This window comes from Coloeus monedula (genome assembly GCF_965178545.1).
Source record: "Coloeus monedula genome assembly, chromosome: 4".
NCBI classification, from domain to species: Eukaryota; Metazoa; Chordata; class Aves; order Passeriformes; family Corvidae; genus Coloeus; species Coloeus monedula.
In genome coordinates this window covers 24,133,971-24,151,994 of record NC_138784.1, presented here as the reverse complement: position 1 = coordinate 24,151,994, position 18,024 = coordinate 24,133,971, and the positions used below count along the sequence as shown (strand labels likewise).

The window sequence follows — 18,024 nt, the reverse complement described above, 5'->3', positions numbered from 1 at the left end:
CTTCCTTATATCTAGTCTGAATCTACCCTGTGTTAGCGTAAAACCACTACCCCTTGTTTTGTCACAACAAGTTTGGCCCCCTCTATTTTGTGAATCCTCTTTTAGATACTGACAGATGCTCTGAGCTCTCCCTGGACCCTTCTCTTCTCCAGGCTGAGCAGCCCCAACTCTCTCATCTTGTCTTCATAGCAGAGGTGCTTCAGCTCGCAGATCATTTTTGTGACCCTGTGGACCCACTCAAGTCCATATCTTTCCTGGGCTGAGGACCCCAGACCTGGATGCAACACTCCAGGTGGGGTCTCACCAGAGCAGAGCAGAGGGGCAGAATCCCCTTCTTAAACACTCTACCCATCAAATCTGTATATCTTCAGTTTAGAGAGAAACATCTTGTGGGGTACCATGCCACAGGTCTTACAGAAGTCCGCCTATATGACACTGACTTACCTGTGAATTTCCTCATTGAATGGCAACTTTTTTATTCTCTTGCTATTACTACTTAACCCTTGAGGGTCTGGAATTTACTGAACCCTTTCCTGATGCATCTCATCCTGGAGGAGAATAAATGGATTGGCAGAAAGTGTGCTATTGGCAGAGTAGGTGATACCGAGTCCTGTGTGATTCCCCCAGTGTTCACAACAAAACAGTTGGTCAGTCAGATATGACACTATCTGAAATGTTGTTTTATTCAACGCTTATCTTAAGTACAAGAGCGTTTCTTCATGTTTTCATTTTTCCTTACATCTCATTCCCTTGGTTTCTCTTTCAGGTGAAGCCCCTTCTGCAAGTAAGCAGGCAGGAGGAGGAGATGATGGCCAAGGAAGAAGAACTAATCAAGGTCAAGGAGAAGCAGCTGGCTGCAGAAAATAGACTGAGTGAGATGGAGACCTTCCAGGCCCAGGTGAGTTTGAAAACCTGATGTGTAAAAGTTGTTCTCTCTCCACCTGTCCACCTGCTTGAGAGCACCTCCTTTGCTTTCTTGGTCTGATGGACAAGCTGTAGGATTCCAACTTGGTGGAACATGACTTGGCTGCCTCTTGTTCGCTTTCCTTTTCCCTTTTTCCCAGCTCAGTTCCTGCAGCAGGTCTTTTTGTACAGTGACTACCTGTTGCCCTTCTGTAGCCATTATATGAAGAAAAACCTCCTTTGGCTGAGTGTTATAGCAAGCTGATTGAATTCAGTCTTGGCATTAATGGAATCCTTTTTGTTTGGAACACAGAAGGTGGGAGCAGGGTTGTTTTCCATAGGGCTGGTAATTATTTGTTACTTACGTAAAGGGAAATAGACAATATTTGTATTTCAAATGGAGTGAATGATTTGTAGTTGCAGTACCTGATTTGTGAAGGAGAACACACACTTAAAAGCATGTTTTGATATTTAGCTTTTTATTAACAGCACAGGACTGCTGCAATGTTTAAAACTGTAACTGTGGAACAGAGGAGCACAGAACTTCACTTGACACTCATTACTAAGTGCTTTGGTAAATTGGAGTTTGTCTTATTTCTGGCTTTGTATCCAATGTAGCTAATGGCAGAGAAGATGCAGCTGCAGGAACAGTTGCAAGCAGAAACTGAACTGTGTGCTGAAGCTGAGGAGATAAGAGCTCGCCTGACAGCCAAGAAACAAGAGCTGGAGGAGATATGTCATGACCTGGAAGCAAGGGTGGAGGAAGAGGAAGAACGGTGTCAACATCTTCAGGCTGAAAAGAAGAAAATGCAGCAAAATATCCAGGTAATGCCTTAGGAATGCTGTCTCTTGTCAGGAAAGAGGATAGTAAGGGTTAGAGTGGTTATTTTGCCTCAGCTTGGAGGGAAATGAAAGAGAGAAGCAGAGGGGGGGCGGGGGAGGAGGCATGGGAAAATCCATCTGTGGAAACAGCAATAGAACACAGCAGTTCTGGTGCTGAGCCCGAGGCGTTCGGTCAGTCATCTGGAACGAGCTGGTCCATTCTTGAAGGTAAGGTGATGGCCCCTTCTCAATAAGAGAAGTCTTTGCTTTGTTTTAGGAATGGTAGTGTTCTTTGCAAAATAGCGTTGTTTGCTAGAAAATTTGTTGGTTGGTGTGCAGTATGTTGCATTAAGTCATGACAGAGATGTCACTCTAGGACCTACTGATAATACCTTGAAGGAAGGGTGAAGAAACCTTCCATTCTAGTATTGCTACTGTGCTGGTCCATGGATTGGTGAGCAGCACTGAAAAATACCTTACTTTTCTACTGTGAAGGAACTGGAGGAGCAGCTTGAGGAAGAGGAAAGCGCAAGGCAGAAGCTGCAGCTAGAAAAAGTGACCACAGAGGCCAAATTGAAGAAATTGGAAGAAGATGTGCTGGTTCTGGAAGATCAGAATCTCAAATTGGCTAAGGTAAGACTCCTGCATCATCTTCCACAAGCTAAAGATACACAGGTATTTCTCTTGGAGAAAACCACCACAAGCTGACCTTTTCCCTATTACAGGGAAACTTACTAATTAATTCAGTCTTGTCTTTGAGAATTGACCTGAATTCTTGAAAGTAACTGCCTGCCTGTGTTCTCAACAGTCAGTATTGTGTGATATTTAAATAACCTTCACTAAATAATGATCCATGAGCAAACATTTTCTGATACACTGTTATGCCAAACAGTATCAAGTTATTTTATAAACAGACTTGCCTTTCAGTTTTGAAAGGGCCATCATATACAAATCTTTAATTTAAGCAAAGGAAAATTTATTTGAATCTGTTTGTGATCCTGAAAGGATTTCTTTCTTTCTTAGTTTCCTCGTAGCAGGAGTAGATACTCATGACACTGACACTTCTAAGCAGTCAGCTCTGGGAAAATACCCTGTAATTCCAGCAACTCTATTGACATTGCCTTCTCAATTCTGCAGGAGAAGAAACTTTTGGAAGATAGAATGTCTGAATTTACAACAAACCTGACAGAGGAAGAGGAAAAATCTAAGAGTTTAGCCAAACTGAAGAATAAGCATGAGGCCATGATCACAGACCTTGAAGGTGGTTTTGGTTTTTGTTGTCCTTAAAAGATAGATCCTGTAAAGACCTTGCCTAATTAGTCTTAGGTGGTTTATTGTTAAAATTTGCTGAACTTCAGTTTCATTTCTGAAAGAGTTTTATTCCTCCTGAGTTTCTGAAGGGTTAAAAATTAGTCTATAGTGTGTAAGCTATTGATTGGTTTGATAGAGCTGTGCACTGGCTGGCTGAAGGTTATGTGCCTTGTCAGCTGAGCCCTTGATCTAAATAATTCTCTCCAAAGCAGCAGGCCAATGGAGAAGAGAGGCTGGTTCTCTTTCTTCTCCTGCTGTGGAAGTGTCCCCACTTTTCTACTTCCAGCAGCATCAGTCTGTCGGGGTTAGTGCTGTTTCTGATAGCCTGTTTGCACAAGTTCTTCAGAGTTCTAGAAGGATGTTGTTCTTCTGGAGGCTGCCTGTTCAGTTTCAGTAAAGGGAGAGCAGACCTTACATTTAGCATCACTAAATGGGTGCTTATGCCTGCATGGTATGGGACTGGCATTGTGTTTGCATTGTTACAGCAAAAGTGGGGAAGGAGGTTTGGCTGTAGGGTGATGGGAAGGGAAAATGTCCAGATGTATTCTGAGGTCAAAAATATGGGGGTAGTTGCCTATATAGGTCCTGACAAAATAATGCAGTCCAGCTACAGTTTGGACAGTTCTCTTATCAGGAAAGAAGGTACTGCTTAAATAGATGTATTTTCCTGTGCTTGTACACTGATCTTTGAATGTGTCATCTGTGTAACTGAACGTGTCCCCATCTCCATTAGAGCGCCTGCGACGCGAGGAGAAGCAGAGGCAAGAGTTGGAAAAGACTCGTCGGAAGCTTGAAGGGGACTCCAGTGATCTGCATGACCAGATTGCTGAGCTGCAGGCTCAGATTGCAGAACTCAAAATGCAGCTGGCCAAGAAGGAAGAGGAGCTGCAGGCAGCCTTAGCTAGGTGAGAACCTGACCTGTGGGGTTCAGGGACCACCTGGTTGGGAAGTATTTCTTGTCTTGTGTCACCTGGAATAGGGACTAAATGCAATCTGTGGATGTTGTATTTTAGCCTGTGGGCTATTAAAGATCCACGTCCTTAGCATTAGAGCTCTTTAGCTGCTGCTCACTCCCACATTTTCTGTACACAACTAGACTATGGATGCAATAGGCAATGCATGCATTTGACTGAAGTAGCAATCATTAAGCTAGGGTTAAAAAGTAGTGGCAACACACTGTCCCTCTGGTAGTTGCTGTATTCATCTACTCAGTAAAGTGTCCAGTTTCCAATGTAAAATGGTGCTTTCTCTTCTGCTTTCTTCTGTTGTCAGTCTCTCTCTGTCCCCTTCTTTAAGGTGAGTAATCGTGCTGTCTCGAGTATTGGGAGATAGAGCTTAGAATTTTTAGATCATGTGTGGGTCAAAGTCTGAATATAACGTTGTAGAGCTGACCAATACCAGCTTTTCTTGATGATTCTTAGTAGGACAGGTTGTTTTAATTTGTGTATGGTTTAAGTCTGGCTCTGACCAGAACCTTACGTTGAACAGAGTGGAAGAAGAGGCAGCTCAGAAGAACATGGCCCTGAAGAAGATCAGGGAACTTGAATCCCAGATCACTGAGCTGCAGGAAGACCTGGAATCGGAGAGAGCCTTCAGGAATAAAGCTGAAAAACAGAAGCGGGATCTGGGAGAAGAGCTGGAAGCATTGAAAACAGAGCTTGAAGACACACTAGATTCTACAGCTGCTCAGCAGGAGCTGAGGTAACTCCAACATGGAGCTGTGTTGTCTTTATTTGGTTTTGGCTTTGGCTGTTTCTAATAATTCTGCTGCATTCATTCTCTTACCATAGCAAGTCTTTGCCTTTATCACTGGTTAGCAGCCTCAGTGACTACAGGAGGAGGTGGTGTGCAAGCTGTAGTCAAGGCTGCGTTACCTTACCTGATGTCAGAAAGTTAATTTGCTCCCTAAGCAAAGTGCTAGTGGTACCCCTGAAACATCTGTACTTTCAGGCTTCTTAGGCAGAAATCATGCTGCCAGCTTGCACTTAAGAAGGATGCAATGCTAAGTGCTACCTTTGAAAAGTATCTTTGTAGCCTAAACAGACCTTGGCATTTTTCTGCATTAGAGATGCTGTTGGTGGATATACACCTCTGTTTGACTCCCTCCTCAGCATCTGAATGGAATTGTGAATTTTGCAGGTCAAAGAGAGAACAAGAAGTAACGGTTTTGAAGAAGACCCTTGAAGATGAGGCAAAGACTCACGAGGCTCAAATCCAGGAGATGAGGCAGAAACATTCACAAGCTATTGAAGAGCTGGCAGAGCAGTTAGAACAAACCAAACGGGTATGTGGGACAGAAAACACAAAGTCAAAGCAGTCAACCTCTCTGAAATGACAGTGCAGAAGAGCACAAAGTGTTCATGATATTGATACATGTGTTCTTCCCTTGGTAGATCATTTTTCTCCATGAAGCATATATGAAGCTGTTTTAAATAGTGACATTCATTCTTTTTTCTCCTGCACAGCTAAGACATTCTTCTCACTGATAGCAGTTGTTGAGTTGTACAACCTTTAGATTGGAAGTCTGATGGTGCAAGACTTTTCTTCTGTATTGTTGTCTTCTCTGATTGTTAGATTGCCTCCTGCTTATCAGTAGCAGGCTGTTCATATTGTTTTTTTCTGAGTAAGCAGTCTGCAACTTAACTGCTAAACATACAGCATTAGCTTGCTTGTTGGAAAAACATGTACTCACTGGATCCTGCCATATCTAAAGTCTAAGGGGCTTTGCTGCCTTTTCTTTTCCTCTTCAGGTGAAAGCAAATCTTGAAAAAGCAAAACAAGCTCTGGAAAGTGAGAAAGTTGAACTGTCCAATGAGGTGAAGGCCCTTCTGCAGGGCAAAGGGGATGCTGAGCACAAGCGGAAAAAAGTGGATGCTCAGCTCCAGGAACTGCAGGTGAAATTCACAGAAGGCGAAAGAGTGAAGACTGAACTGGCTGAGAGGGTTAACAAACTGCAGGTGAGTGGCATGGGTTTTCCTTAGCTTCAGCCCAAGCTGAAGAGAGAGAAAAGGTTGTAGGCTGCTATCTCCCCATGGCTAGTTCAAAAATGTTGTTCCTCCTGAGCATAATGTTCCTACAAAAAGCAAATCCATAGTTTGCTTCCCAAGGACTATGCAAACTCCTTAACTCATTGCCAGATCAGGATATTTGGATGGATGTCACTTATTTTGAGGAGCCTTGAGAAGGTGAAACAACCAGTTGCTGTTTGAGTTTTGTAAGGCTCAAGGAGTCAGAGTGTCTGTGCCCCTCTAAAGCAGGCAGTGGCTTGCACAGCACAGCTCTGCGAGTACTCGGCTGCAGGAGCACCTGGAGTGGCACACACAGACTGGTGGTTGTGTAACTCCTGTGGAAGACAGGGTCTGGAAGTTTTGTCACATGGTTGATGGTGATGAGGAGTGGTTAAAGGATGATGTGGGAACTTGGGGTTTCTCCTCCTTTCTTCAAAGGAGCAGCAAATCCCTTAGGAAACATTGTCTTTGGCCTTCTCCTTTATGGAGGGTTGTCATTAAAAGTTGAACATTGCCAGTGTATGCACAGTCTTTTGGAGTGTAAAAACGTAATTTTGAGACTCCAGATATAATCCTGAAGCAGATAGTACAAAATAGAAGAGAGTTAGTTTAATAAAAGCTTTTGCAATTGCTTACCAGGCTGTCTAAAATCTCATATAGGCATTAAAAAACCCCAAAGCAACCAAAATCAGAAGGCTGTTGTAACAGAGGTGATCTGAAATAAACATCTCTTTTCAGCTTCTCATATTTAATTCCTGGGACTGTGGAAGTGATACATTCATTCCCTGAGTGATTATACACATGCCTTCCTGTTGAGAGGTGCCTCAGTTTTCACTTCTAGGTCTCATAGCTGCTCACCTCTTCCTGTCTTTGTTTTTGCTGATGCATTCAATAACTGATATGCTGATCTCTCCTTCAGGTCGAGTTGGACAATGTCACAGGTCTTCTGAACCAGTCTGACAGTAAATCAATCAAATTAGCAAAGGATTTCTCTGCTCTGGAATCACAGCTTCAGGATACACAGGTGAGAGCTTTGGAAACCAAGGCAACTGTGTGTCTGTTACAAATTGGTAATGGGAGAAATCACTCTGGATGCCATTAAATACTGGTTATACAACAATTCAAAGGATTTGATCTGGATTTCTTTTTTTTTTTTTTTTTTTTTTTTTTGCTGAGGATTTCTATAGCATGGTAATGAGAGCATTTCTACAAAACAAGCTGGTTATCTTCCTTCTGCTTCCTCAGCCCGTGGAACATATGTGACTTTCCCTGTCTTGGGTTTAGAAGTTCTGCTCTATCACCTTTCCACCTGAGAGCACTTTAGTGCTTCAGCTGACTGGAATGCTTGTTTGAAGTTCTTGTTTGAGATCTTCATAGTCAAGTGTTTAACAGGGTTTTTTTATGTGTGTGATTTCCAGTAAGTTTGTAAAGTTAAACAGAAAGTTTTATTTCCCAGTGGATGTTGGGGAAGTGATAGATTCAAATAATTTTGTATTTTTTCAGGAAATAAATCATCCTTAGACTTACACTTTGGGATAAACAAGCATTTACAGTTAGAATATGACTCTTAAGGTTGAGCATGGAGTGCTAAAAGGGTTGGAAGGGAAAGAAAGAGCACATCAATAATAAATAGCCTTGAACAGTCATTGATGTTCTGTCTACTTACTGCTCCTTAAAAAACAGACTCAAAGGCAGGGCACAATAGAAAAATTCTGCACTAGTTTGAAGATTGATTAATCTTCACAGATCCTTCAGCTCAAGCACTGGCAGTGTAAGTCAGTCAATGCTGTTGTGCCCTAAGCTGGTGAGTGACCAGTTCTGCTGAGACCAGCGTTGTTTTTAACCATGCTGGAGCACTTGGGCCTGTTGTCTGTTCCTTTGGTGCTGGAATAGGAGAGAGACACATAGCAGAGTACAGTCATACTGTTGTTGGGAAAGGTCTGAATACTTTGTGTGCTACTTGGAGGACTTGAAAAAGGACTGTGGAGAGGTTTGTGTGGCAAGGAGTGTACTTCAGCGATTAGAGCATAGGAGAGAACAGGACCCTTCTGAATATTTTGTTTCTATACTGACTCATCGAAAGACAGTTATTTAAATTCTGTCTTCGGTTGTCTTATCTGTGAAAGTAGTTGCATACTTAAGCTCAACTTTAGAAGCATTCCTTCTGGAGAGAGTGGGTAAGGACTGTGAGCTTTTAAATCCAAGGAGCAGTGCTGAATTCCACTGGGGTGTTTGCTTTATAGGAGCTGCTGCAGGAGGAGACTCGCCTCAAACTGAGCCTCAGCACTAAGCTGAAGCAAATGGAGGATGAGAAGAATGCTTTCAAGGAACAACTGGAAGAAGAGGAGGAGGCAAAGAGAAACCTGGAGAAACAGATCTCTATTCTTCAGCAACAGGTACAGAGTCTGCATCCCGTAAACCAGTGACTTTTGAGAGGAAGCATAAGTACAGGTCTGTCTTGTGGAACGTAAAATTTAAACGCTGAATTGACTTCTAGTAACACAACCCTTCCTGGGCAAGGGTGATGTTGCTGATTTGGGTGAGAGAAGAAATGAAGAGGTCTCTGATGATAATCATATGAACTGCTTTTAGATTTCTGTCCAGGAATTCCTTTGGGAATTTAGTCATGCAGTATTATCTGAGCAGGGAGTAGTACCTTCAGAAATGAGCAGACTTTCTTACTTGAAAGCCCTAAATTTTTGGTGCCAGTAAACTGCACAGAACATTTCCTGTGGCTTCATGTGCAATCTTGGTCCTTTAGGCAATAGATGCGAAGAAGAAGATGGATGATGGCCTGGGCTGCCTTGAGTCAGCAGAGGAAGCCAGGAAGAAGCTGCAGAAGGACTTGGAGGGCTTGAGCCAGCGATACGAAGAGAAGACAGCTGCATATGACAAGCTGGAAAAAACGAAGACCCGCCTGCAGCAAGAGCTGGATGACCTCGCTGTGGACTTGGATCATCAGCGGCAGATCGTTTCCAACCTAGAGAAGAAGCAGAAGAAGTTTGATCAGGTATGACTTCAGTCATAAGCGTTCAGTAGGTACATCTTACTGATAGGTCTGCTTTAGGAACACCTAAGCAATACTGCTTGGGGAGCACATATTTGTTTCTGAACTAAGGCAGAGCACACAGAGTGGAAAAATAAGCTTTAATAGAAGTAAATTAATTTTGTTCTATGAATAGGAAGTTAAGCGATGTTCCTTTTCCCAAAGGGATAACATTTATGTCAAATCCAGGACTGAGTTTGAAGTGTTATTTGCACATCATCTCAGAGAAGGTTTCAAATAATAGGTTGGAGGCCTAGGAAATCAGGGGTTTGTTTACTTGGGGTCAGCACAGTTGTTGGAGATGGGATGGCACGCTTCATTCTCTGAAGCTGCATTTTCTTGATTCTTCTATCCTCGGAAGAACACAATTAAGAAGGCCCTGATGAAAAGGTGAATGTTTACCTTGTTTAGCAAGTGATCAGCAATTTCTCAGAACACTGATGCTGTGCTCTTGTAGCTGCTGGCAGAGGAGAAGACCATCTCTGCCAAGTATGCGGAGGAACGGGACCGCGCTGAGGCAGAGGCCCGGGAGAAGGAGACCAAGGCCCTGTCCCTGGCCAGAGCCCTGGAAGAAGCCATAGAGCAGAAGGCTGAGCTGGAACGAGTCAATAAGCAGTTCCGTGCGGAGATGGAAGATCTCATGAGCTCCAAGGATGATGTTGGGAAAAGCGTGAGTATCCAGTTGAAGTGTCTCGGCGGGAAATGTCACACAGTTGATACTGTTACTTTTGTACTGCAAAAAGCCTATGCCAGTGGTAACACAGAGGAACGTTGTAGAGAGTACTGGATACGTTGTGAGTTTCTGAATGTTACGTTTGTATTACATCAGTAAGTGGTAAAGATGAGTTGGAAATGACCCAAGTGAGGCAGTGGCAAACCTGAAAATTACCTGGTGTTGTTGTGGTGGAGATGAAGGTGTGGTGTGAGCCTGATAGGTAAAATACAGCAATTAGCCAGGCAGTGGAAGACATCACCTCCAGTATTTCAAAAGAAGAAATGCTATGTTACTGAAGGAAAAGAATACATTTAGAGACTAAGAAGTACTTTCTTGAATTCTGTCAGAACCAGAGGTGTCCAGCTCTGATAAGTTTGCAGCAAGTCAGGACTGGGCTGACAAATGCTTTTCTCTTTCTCCCCCCCGCTACACACACATGGTCAGAACTAACAGTAGTTGTGGTTCAGACTGGCAGCTTGCATCAGCCATAATACAAGGGACAGATACAGCGTTCTTGATCCTGTCTGATGTGGGTGTCTGTTCTTAGCCTTTTTTTCTGATAGGGTAGATTAAATTGTCTGCAGTCTTTGGGGAAACCTCACGTGTGGTACTGTGTTGTAGGTCCATGAGCTGGAGAAAGCTAAGCGAGCCCTGGAGCAGCAGGTGGAGGAGATGAAGACACAGCTGGAAGAGCTGGAGGATGAGCTGCAGGCCACAGAGGATGCCAAACTGCGGCTAGAAGTGAACCAACAGGCTATGAAGGCACAGTTTGACCGGGACCTGCAGGGGCGTGATGAACAGAATGAAGAGAAGAAGAAACAGCTGATCAGACAAGTAAGAATTGCTCTGTAAATCCTCAGTGCATTCTGTACACAAAGGCACTTGTGTCCAAAGATGGTCAGACAGACAGTGCCAGTCCAGAGATTGTTAATGTTAATACTCCAGGCAGTATTGCAGAGCTCTGAGAGACTTCCTCCCTTGTGTGATTGTTCCAATAGCCTTTGTCTATCAAAGGAACCCGTGTGGCTTTATTAGTGAGGAATGTTAGCCCCATCCCCCTGCCAGGGAGAACGAAGACAAGTCACATGCTTGCACTTATGTAGCCTTTGAAAGGGGAATGTGAAAAGTGGGTGCTGGGAAATGAAGGAGCTGAAATGCTGATGCCTCTGCTCCTCCACACAGGTTCGGGAGATGGAGGCGGAACTGGAAGATGAACGAAAACAGCGCTCCATGGCTGTGGCTGCCAGGAAGAAGCTTGAGATGGACCTGAAGGATTTGGAAAGCCATATAGACACTGCTAACAAGAACCGTGAAGAAGCCATCAAGCAGCTGCGCAAACTGCAGGTGAAACATTGCAGCTGTTTCAGCTGTCAGGGCAGAGCTTTAACCCGGGGAAATGGGATGCAAGATTCCACCTCACCAGAACAATGCATCAGTGTCACAAGAGCAGCAGAACCTTGCAGCAGTTCACTGGGAAAGATTTTTTGGTGTTTTGAACACCCTTCTAATCACAATCTGCCTGCTTAGCTTCCCAGGAAACAAGCTGTAGGCAAAGTCCACTCTAGTGCTTGTCTCAGGTCCATGTTTTTGGAAAGGATTACAGAGCTGCAAAACTAGAGGACCTTAAATGATATTTAGGCCTGCTCCTGCCCCAAGATGGCTCTGTTGTGCTTTTTTAATTCTTGCAAACAGTTGTCTGACCTGTTCTTAGAAAAAACTAAATCCTCCCTAGACTGTTCATTCCATTGCTTCACTAGAAAGCTTCCTATACCTTCCCTTCCCCTCTCCATTTATCTGACAAAACCTTCCTTCTGCAAATAAGCAATCCTGTTTGCTTCCATTGATACTTATTCATGTTACTCGTGAAGTACAAAAAGGATGATTCCTTCTGTTTTTACAGCAACTTTTGTGGTTGCTGAAGAATAATGAATCCCTTTTTCTGTTTTCCATCCATCTTTCCCAAAAGACAAACCAACCACATTTCTTAATATGAATGCTCCGAAGTACACCCCTTTCTGTTCTCCCTTTTCAGGCACAAATGAAGGATTACATGCGGGAACTGGAGGACACACGTACTTCCAGAGAAGAGATCTTGGCACAGGCCAAAGAAAATGAGAAGAAGCTGAAAAGCATGGAGGCAGAGATGATCCAATTGCAGGAGGTAATGGAATATGCATGCAAGTCAAGGGTTGGTTTGTTTTCTTTGGCCAAGAACTATATGCAACAATCTAAGCTGGAGTGTTTTGTTCTTTTCTTTTGCACTTTTTGCTCTGCTCAAATATGAGGTCTGGTTAAAAGTGCAGAATTTGGCCCTTTTCTGACAGCTGTGACAGGCATGTGCAAAGCAAAGGAAGATGTGGGGTGGACAGGGAGCAGGCCATGTAGTATAATTAGCTCTGGATCATGCTAGAGACCATTCCAGCCATTACCAGTAACTCCTTTTTCCTATGCTGCATTAATTGGTAGCTTCCTATTGGATCACTGTCCGTCTCGTTTTCATTCCAGGAGCTTGCAGCTGCTGAGCGTGCCAAGCGCCAGGCCCAGCAAGAGAGGGATGAGCTGGCTGATGAGATTGCCAACAACAGTGGTAAAGGGTGAGTAATGTTCCCCATTGAGGGAGGAGGAGCTGCTTTGAGAAAACACTTCTTGGCCTGTTACTTTTCTGTAGACTGCAGCACACACTGTATCCCCTCTGGTCTTGAAAGACTGAGCTAATTTTGTGTACGAGAGGTGAGTTTTCCCAAGGTGTCGATGCCATCAGTGCTGCTTTAATGCTTTCATGACTCTGTGTCCTGTAGAGCACTGGCCATGGAGGAGAAGAGGCGCCTGGAGGCACGGATAGCTCAGCTGGAGGAGGAGTTAGAAGAAGAACAGGGCAACACAGAGATAATCAATGACCGGCTCAAGAAGGCAAATCTTCAGGTACCTGTTCAGGCTGCATGGCCCATGGGGTTCTCTGCTCTGTGTGAATGGTCAAACTGTGCTCTGAGTAATGCCAGCAGCTGCCCTGGGCACAGTGCAGGCCCTCAGAAAGCCATAGGTGTGAGCAAGATGAAACAGCTGGATACCATGGTACAGAAAATAGCAGCCAAAATTGGTGTTAACTCACTGGCTTTGACCATTTAAAATCATTGAGTAGCTGGAGCAATCTCCCAAGTTTATTTTAAACCAAACCAACCCCTCCCAGTCCCTTTTTTCTGTATTAAGGGATATTGAGAAAGATGATCTGTGGCATGCTGCTCCAACTTGACATGCTGAACAGTGCCACAATGTGTTTGGAAAGTTATTTTTCTGCCAGTTGTATGCTGTTTCAAATGGACTGAACATACGAAATTTGTTAGGCTGCTATAGAAACCACGATCTTAATCTGCCTGTTGTCTGCCATATTTTGTCTACCCAACTTTGAGAGTCAAGCATGTTGTTTTCTTAGCGCTCCAAAGCCAAGGAGCTGGGCTGATGGTTTTCCAAAGGGCTCATTCATTCTGATGGATGAGAGTGTAGTTCTTCACTTGGTTGACTATCGGCCAGAGCCCTGGCTTGGAGGTGGACAAGTTCTTGCCCTTTTACATCTGATAGTATTTTTAAGCTGCTGCTTTGTAGTGGAAGTAGACGCACAGCAAATAAACAATAAATTAGTAAAGCACATATATTGGATCCACTTGCCTCAGGATTTTTGTAATTCAGAGACTGATAATTGCTGTGTTAAGTGCCAGACCATGGCCTTTGCCCCAGAGGGCAGTGAATGTGATTGGCAAGGTTAGTTAGCCCTAAGAGGAGGTTGATAAACCTGTTATTCAAGGAATTACTTTGAAAATCTGGGTAAACTAAGATACTGTGAGAAGTGCCCTGCCTATAGACAGTTCCCTCTGCATTGGAGTTATTCCAAGTATTCAGCTCGCCCTCGGGGTCCTTGTTCTTTTTGAGTCTGAGAAATAAATGAGCCTTTCAGGCAGGAGCACTGGCTGTGCTGAGGAGTCCTTATCTCTCTCTCCCCCTGCAGATCGATCAGATGAACGCCGACCTGAACGCCGAGCGCAGCAACGCGCAGAAGAACGAGAACGCTCGCCAGCAGATGGAGCGCCAGAACAAGGAGCTCAAGCTCAAACTGCAGGAGATGGAGAGCGCCGTCAAGTCCAAGTACAAGGCTAGCATCACGGCCTTGGAAGCAAAGATAGCACAGCTGGAAGAGCAGTTGGACATGGAGACAAAGTACGTGCTAGTAGAAACTCCGTCTGCTTTACGAGCTTCCACCCCTTCTGGGATTTTAAGCTCTTCTTAATTCTGATTTGTTGGAGTGAGAGCTTCATCCTAGGTATACTGGGTAGTACAGAAGTAAGATCTTGGCAAACCTTCCTTTTTTTTCACAGTAGAAATTTACAGCTTCTTCTGAACTTAACCACTCCTTAAACTGCAGCTGTGGTACACTTGTTGCCCCTCTGTAGCTCTCATCCATGTGACATCAGCCTTTTGGTCATTTCTGGGAAACACTGCTTCCTATCCCCTTTTCTTCCTAAGTTAAGGAGGACTCTTGCCATCTTCCTCACTTGTAACTTGCCCAAGTCAGGTACTCTTGTTGGGGACAGTGGGAGATAAGCTGTTGTCTGAGCCTCCATGTTTGTGTCCAGGGAGCGCCAGGCTGCCAGCAAGCAGGTGCGCCGTGCCGAGAAGAAGCTGAAAGACATCTTGCTGCAGGTGGATGATGAGAGGCGTAATGCTGAGCAATTCAAAGATCAGGTGGGTACAGTGACCTGCAGTGTCTGTGAGTTCTGGGGAGCAGGATTTCCCTTCTGTGACCAAGGCATTCACCATCCTACGGATTTCTCTTCTTCTCTGTCACTGTAATAATTGCAAGATGAGACAGATGAAAATGCTTTTAAAGAAAAGCTAGGACCTCTCAAATCCTAGGCAGCTCCCTTTAGAAAGGGAAGAGGGGGCTTTGGAAACTCTGCTTTTTGCTGCTCTAACTACTGTGCTGCAACTGGGGAAACACTGAGTTCTTACTATTTTCTGCCCCATACATGCTCAGGCGGACAAGGCAAACATGCGCTTGAAGCAGCTGAAGCGCCAGCTGGAGGAGGCAGAAGAGGAGGCCCAGAGAGCCAATGCATCCCGCAGGAAGCTCCAGCGGGAGCTGGAGGATGCTACCGAAACAGCGGATGCAATGAACAGAGAAGTCAGCTCCCTGAAGAGCAAACTCAGGTAAGGAGGAGCAGCCAGTCCAGCACGGGCTTTGTGCAGCTGCCCACAGCAAACCCTCAGCTCCTCCCAGAGCCTGCCCTGCCTGCTGAGTTCGGTGGGACGCTGCTGACGTGCTGTGTGTCCTTCCCTAGGCGTGGGGACCTGCCGTTCGTCGTGACACGTCGGATGGTCAGGAAGGGAACAGGAGAGTGCTCCGACGAGGAAGTGGACGGCAAGGCAGATGCTGGTGATGCCAAAGCTACTGAATAAGTCCTCCCATTTGACCCAGGTTACATGTGAGGGAGTGACCCATCTACCCTCCCCTCTTCCATTGGACTTTCAGCAAACCCTCTCCTCCTAAATTGGCTGGGGGATCTGCAGAGCAAGCCCAGGTCTATGTATCTGGAGCCATCAGGCATCTGTGTTCCTAGTTTTCTCCTCTTTCCAGTTTCCTAATCCTCTTTGTATTTAATGCCAAAGAGTCAGGGCTCTGAAATTTGACCAGCAGTTTGGCCACTGCAAAGGCCTGTAGAACCTGTCTGTGCCATGTCTGCTGGTAAATCCTTACACAGTTTGGAGGGAGTGGGGTTAGGGAAAGATTATTTTTGCTGTAAATCTCCTTTTGTCTTCAATTCTAGCTGCAGGGAAGCTTCTTCCTGTATTCTTTTCCCTCCCTCTTTGTTTGCTTTCGGCAATCATGTTCAGTGACCTCAGACTTCTGCCTCTTTTAATCTGCCCACCCATGTGGTTTGGGAGCAGTTTCAGGAAAAACGGTGTGCTTTGGCCATGGCAATTTGCCCTTTCTTCTTTCATGTGTTTCCAGGGAGGGCTGAAGAGGAAACTCCTCTTGGGACCTGTTACCTGGAGGATTTGCCAAAGTTGTCTCCTTTATTTTCACCCCCCCATGTCTCTTTTTTCCCATTTTTTTCTTTTTTTCTCCCTTCTTTTTCCTGTCTGGACAGATCTCTGAAGTGCAATGATGTCCTGTTAGTGTCTCTGCCTCTGAGCGGTTTCATCTAAGGTAGTGTGGACCAGTAGTTAACGACAGGCTGGGGGAGCAGAGCAATGTCCTTGTGCTTGTCCGAGAATCTCTGGGGGACCAAATATATTTAATGGTAATAGACAGAATCTAGAGGAATTTAATAGAGTAGTAGGCAGAGGGTGGGGATAAGGGGAGGGAAGTTCCTCTTATTTACATGTCCAAGCCTCTTGCACCTGCTCTGTAACCAGGGGTTGGGATTAGTTATTGTGCACCATTGACTAAGAGTATATTAAAAACCCTTTAATCTGCACAGATATATGTAAGGCCTTTGTATTTCTTGTAATAAGTAATTAAGAAAAAAAATAAAGGTCTTTATCACTGCCTTTCTCTCGGGACCATGGTTATATATAGATAGTCTTTACTTTTCTACACCGTACACTGGTTGCTGGATTTACCTGTATTCTTAACCGTATTGTATATGCTGCATTTAGACCTACTTATGAGCAAAGTAAAATTTAAATATGAAGCACCATACTGTATGCCTGAAGCGCCCTAATGCAGAGCCTCCTGTCCCAATTGCTGTCACAGAAGAATTAATTTTTTTTTTTATATAATAAAAGTGCCTTAGCATGTGCCTCAGCTGTGTGTCACCACTACAGTCAGTAATGGTTTACTGGTGCTCCACTGATGTTACCAATAAAGATTATCCATGTGCTGCAGTTGTGAGTGTGTGTTGCCCTTCCCTCGGTGCAGTGAAGACCCTGCGCGGCTGGAAACTCTGCTTTTTGTTACATTTTTGCCAGAAATTGAATAAGAAACTTGTGCCCATACTCTGGTCTTTCTGGCCCCTTGCAGTGCCCCAGGTGCATTCTGGTCCTACAGCCAGGGCATGAGAAGCTGCAGTGCAAGCCCAGCAGCTCCGAACCCCGAGCCCATCCCTCCCATCCCGTGCTGGCCGAGATTGAGACCTTGCTGAGAAAGTCTGAGCTGGGAGCTGCGGTCGGGGCTGGGCCGGGCCTGGGTGGCAGCGATGGGGAAGGAGGTGCTGCCGCTCACCATGAGGGGGCTGTGCTGCCAGCAGGGGCTGCTGCCAGGGCAGTGCCGGCAAACAAGGAGCGGGGAGGGTGCAGCTTACAGGAAACTCCTTCCCTGGGGAGCACGCGTGGCTGCTGCTCCCAAAGGGCGGTGTTTCTGTCTAACCAGATGTTGGGAGGGGAAAAGTCTTCTCGTTAAGAAACTCCAGTGTAAGTAGAAGTTTAAAAAGCCAAGGGGGGTGCAGAAGGAGCAGGCACGGATAACCATGTGCTGCTGCAGAAGTGGGTGCAGTCCCATTATAAAGGGTCGGTTGAGAATGAGCTGCTTTTGAAGTTGTGTTACATGGGCTGCAGTTTTTGAAAGCCTGCATAGGGATTAAGGCATGGATGTGGGTTCATGATGTGCGGAATACAGGCACTGCTGTGCTGATGTCCTGCATACAGCCTGTTAAAAACAGGACTGCACTTAGTGTCATCTGGGGAGGTTACTGGCTCAGCTGCCTCAATCTTTTTCCAGTGTTTTGCAGAAACTTGCAGGGTATCTCTGAGACCAGTGTGCCCTTTAAATTGCATAGAAATTGCTTTCCCATCATAGGATCAACTTGAAATGGCACTGCTGGCCAGGCACTGCAGTGATCCAGAGCAGAACCTGTGTGCTGGTGGTGTGATGACCCTTTTAAGCTCAGGCTGTTTTCTGTGTCCTTAGCCTTGAGCTGCTTGGCTGCTGCTCTGTCCTGTGCAAGATGGAAAGAGGCTTGTGTCTCTTTGTCTCTTTTTTTTTTTTTTTTTTTTTTTTTTAACTGGCATAGTGTTTTTCTTCAGCTTTCCACTTTTTTGTGCATCCCCATGGAAGGGACAAAATTAAGTCTTCTACTCTCCATTTTCTGCTTTGCAGAGTGCAACCTTGTGCTAGGAGATTCTCATGGCTTCAGGTTAGTTGCTCTTCTGTGGCTCTCCAGAGCCTGGTAAATGCTTCACAGTGGTTTTTCCTGGGATTTTGGGGATGGTCTGACTAAGTGAATGGT

The 18,024-nt window shown here is 45.0% G+C and overlaps 1 protein-coding gene across 2 annotated transcripts in view; it reads left to right on the top strand.

Moving 5' to 3' along the window:
• Positions 1-16,684, top strand: part of MYH9 (myosin heavy chain 9) — a 70,368-nt gene extending 53,684 nt beyond the window's left edge. For both annotated transcript variants that reach the window (XM_082280464.1, XM_082280463.1), the window contains exons 21-41: positions 767-898; positions 1,522-1,728; positions 2,221-2,358; positions 2,863-2,986; positions 3,770-3,941; positions 4,525-4,737; positions 5,176-5,320; positions 5,787-5,993; positions 6,964-7,068; positions 8,288-8,440; positions 8,806-9,054; positions 9,548-9,760; positions 10,427-10,639; positions 10,988-11,149; positions 11,838-11,966; positions 12,311-12,399; positions 12,604-12,727; positions 13,806-14,014; positions 14,431-14,539; positions 14,832-15,004; positions 15,136-16,684. In XM_082280464.1, the coding sequence (XP_082136590.1) occupies positions 767-898; positions 1,522-1,728; positions 2,221-2,358; positions 2,863-2,986; positions 3,770-3,941; positions 4,525-4,737; positions 5,176-5,320; positions 5,787-5,993; positions 6,964-7,068; positions 8,288-8,440; positions 8,806-9,054; positions 9,548-9,760; positions 10,427-10,639; positions 10,988-11,149; positions 11,838-11,966; positions 12,311-12,399; positions 12,604-12,727; positions 13,806-14,014; positions 14,431-14,539; positions 14,832-15,004; positions 15,136-15,253 (3,384 nt within the window). In that variant the 3' untranslated portion in view covers positions 15,254-16,684. The remainder of the gene's footprint in view (positions 1-766; positions 899-1,521; positions 1,729-2,220; positions 2,359-2,862; positions 2,987-3,769; positions 3,942-4,524; positions 4,738-5,175; positions 5,321-5,786; positions 5,994-6,963; positions 7,069-8,287; positions 8,441-8,805; positions 9,055-9,547; positions 9,761-10,426; positions 10,640-10,987; positions 11,150-11,837; positions 11,967-12,310; positions 12,400-12,603; positions 12,728-13,805; positions 14,015-14,430; positions 14,540-14,831; positions 15,005-15,135) is intronic.
• The last annotated feature ends 1,340 nt before the right edge of the window (positions 16,685-18,024 follow it).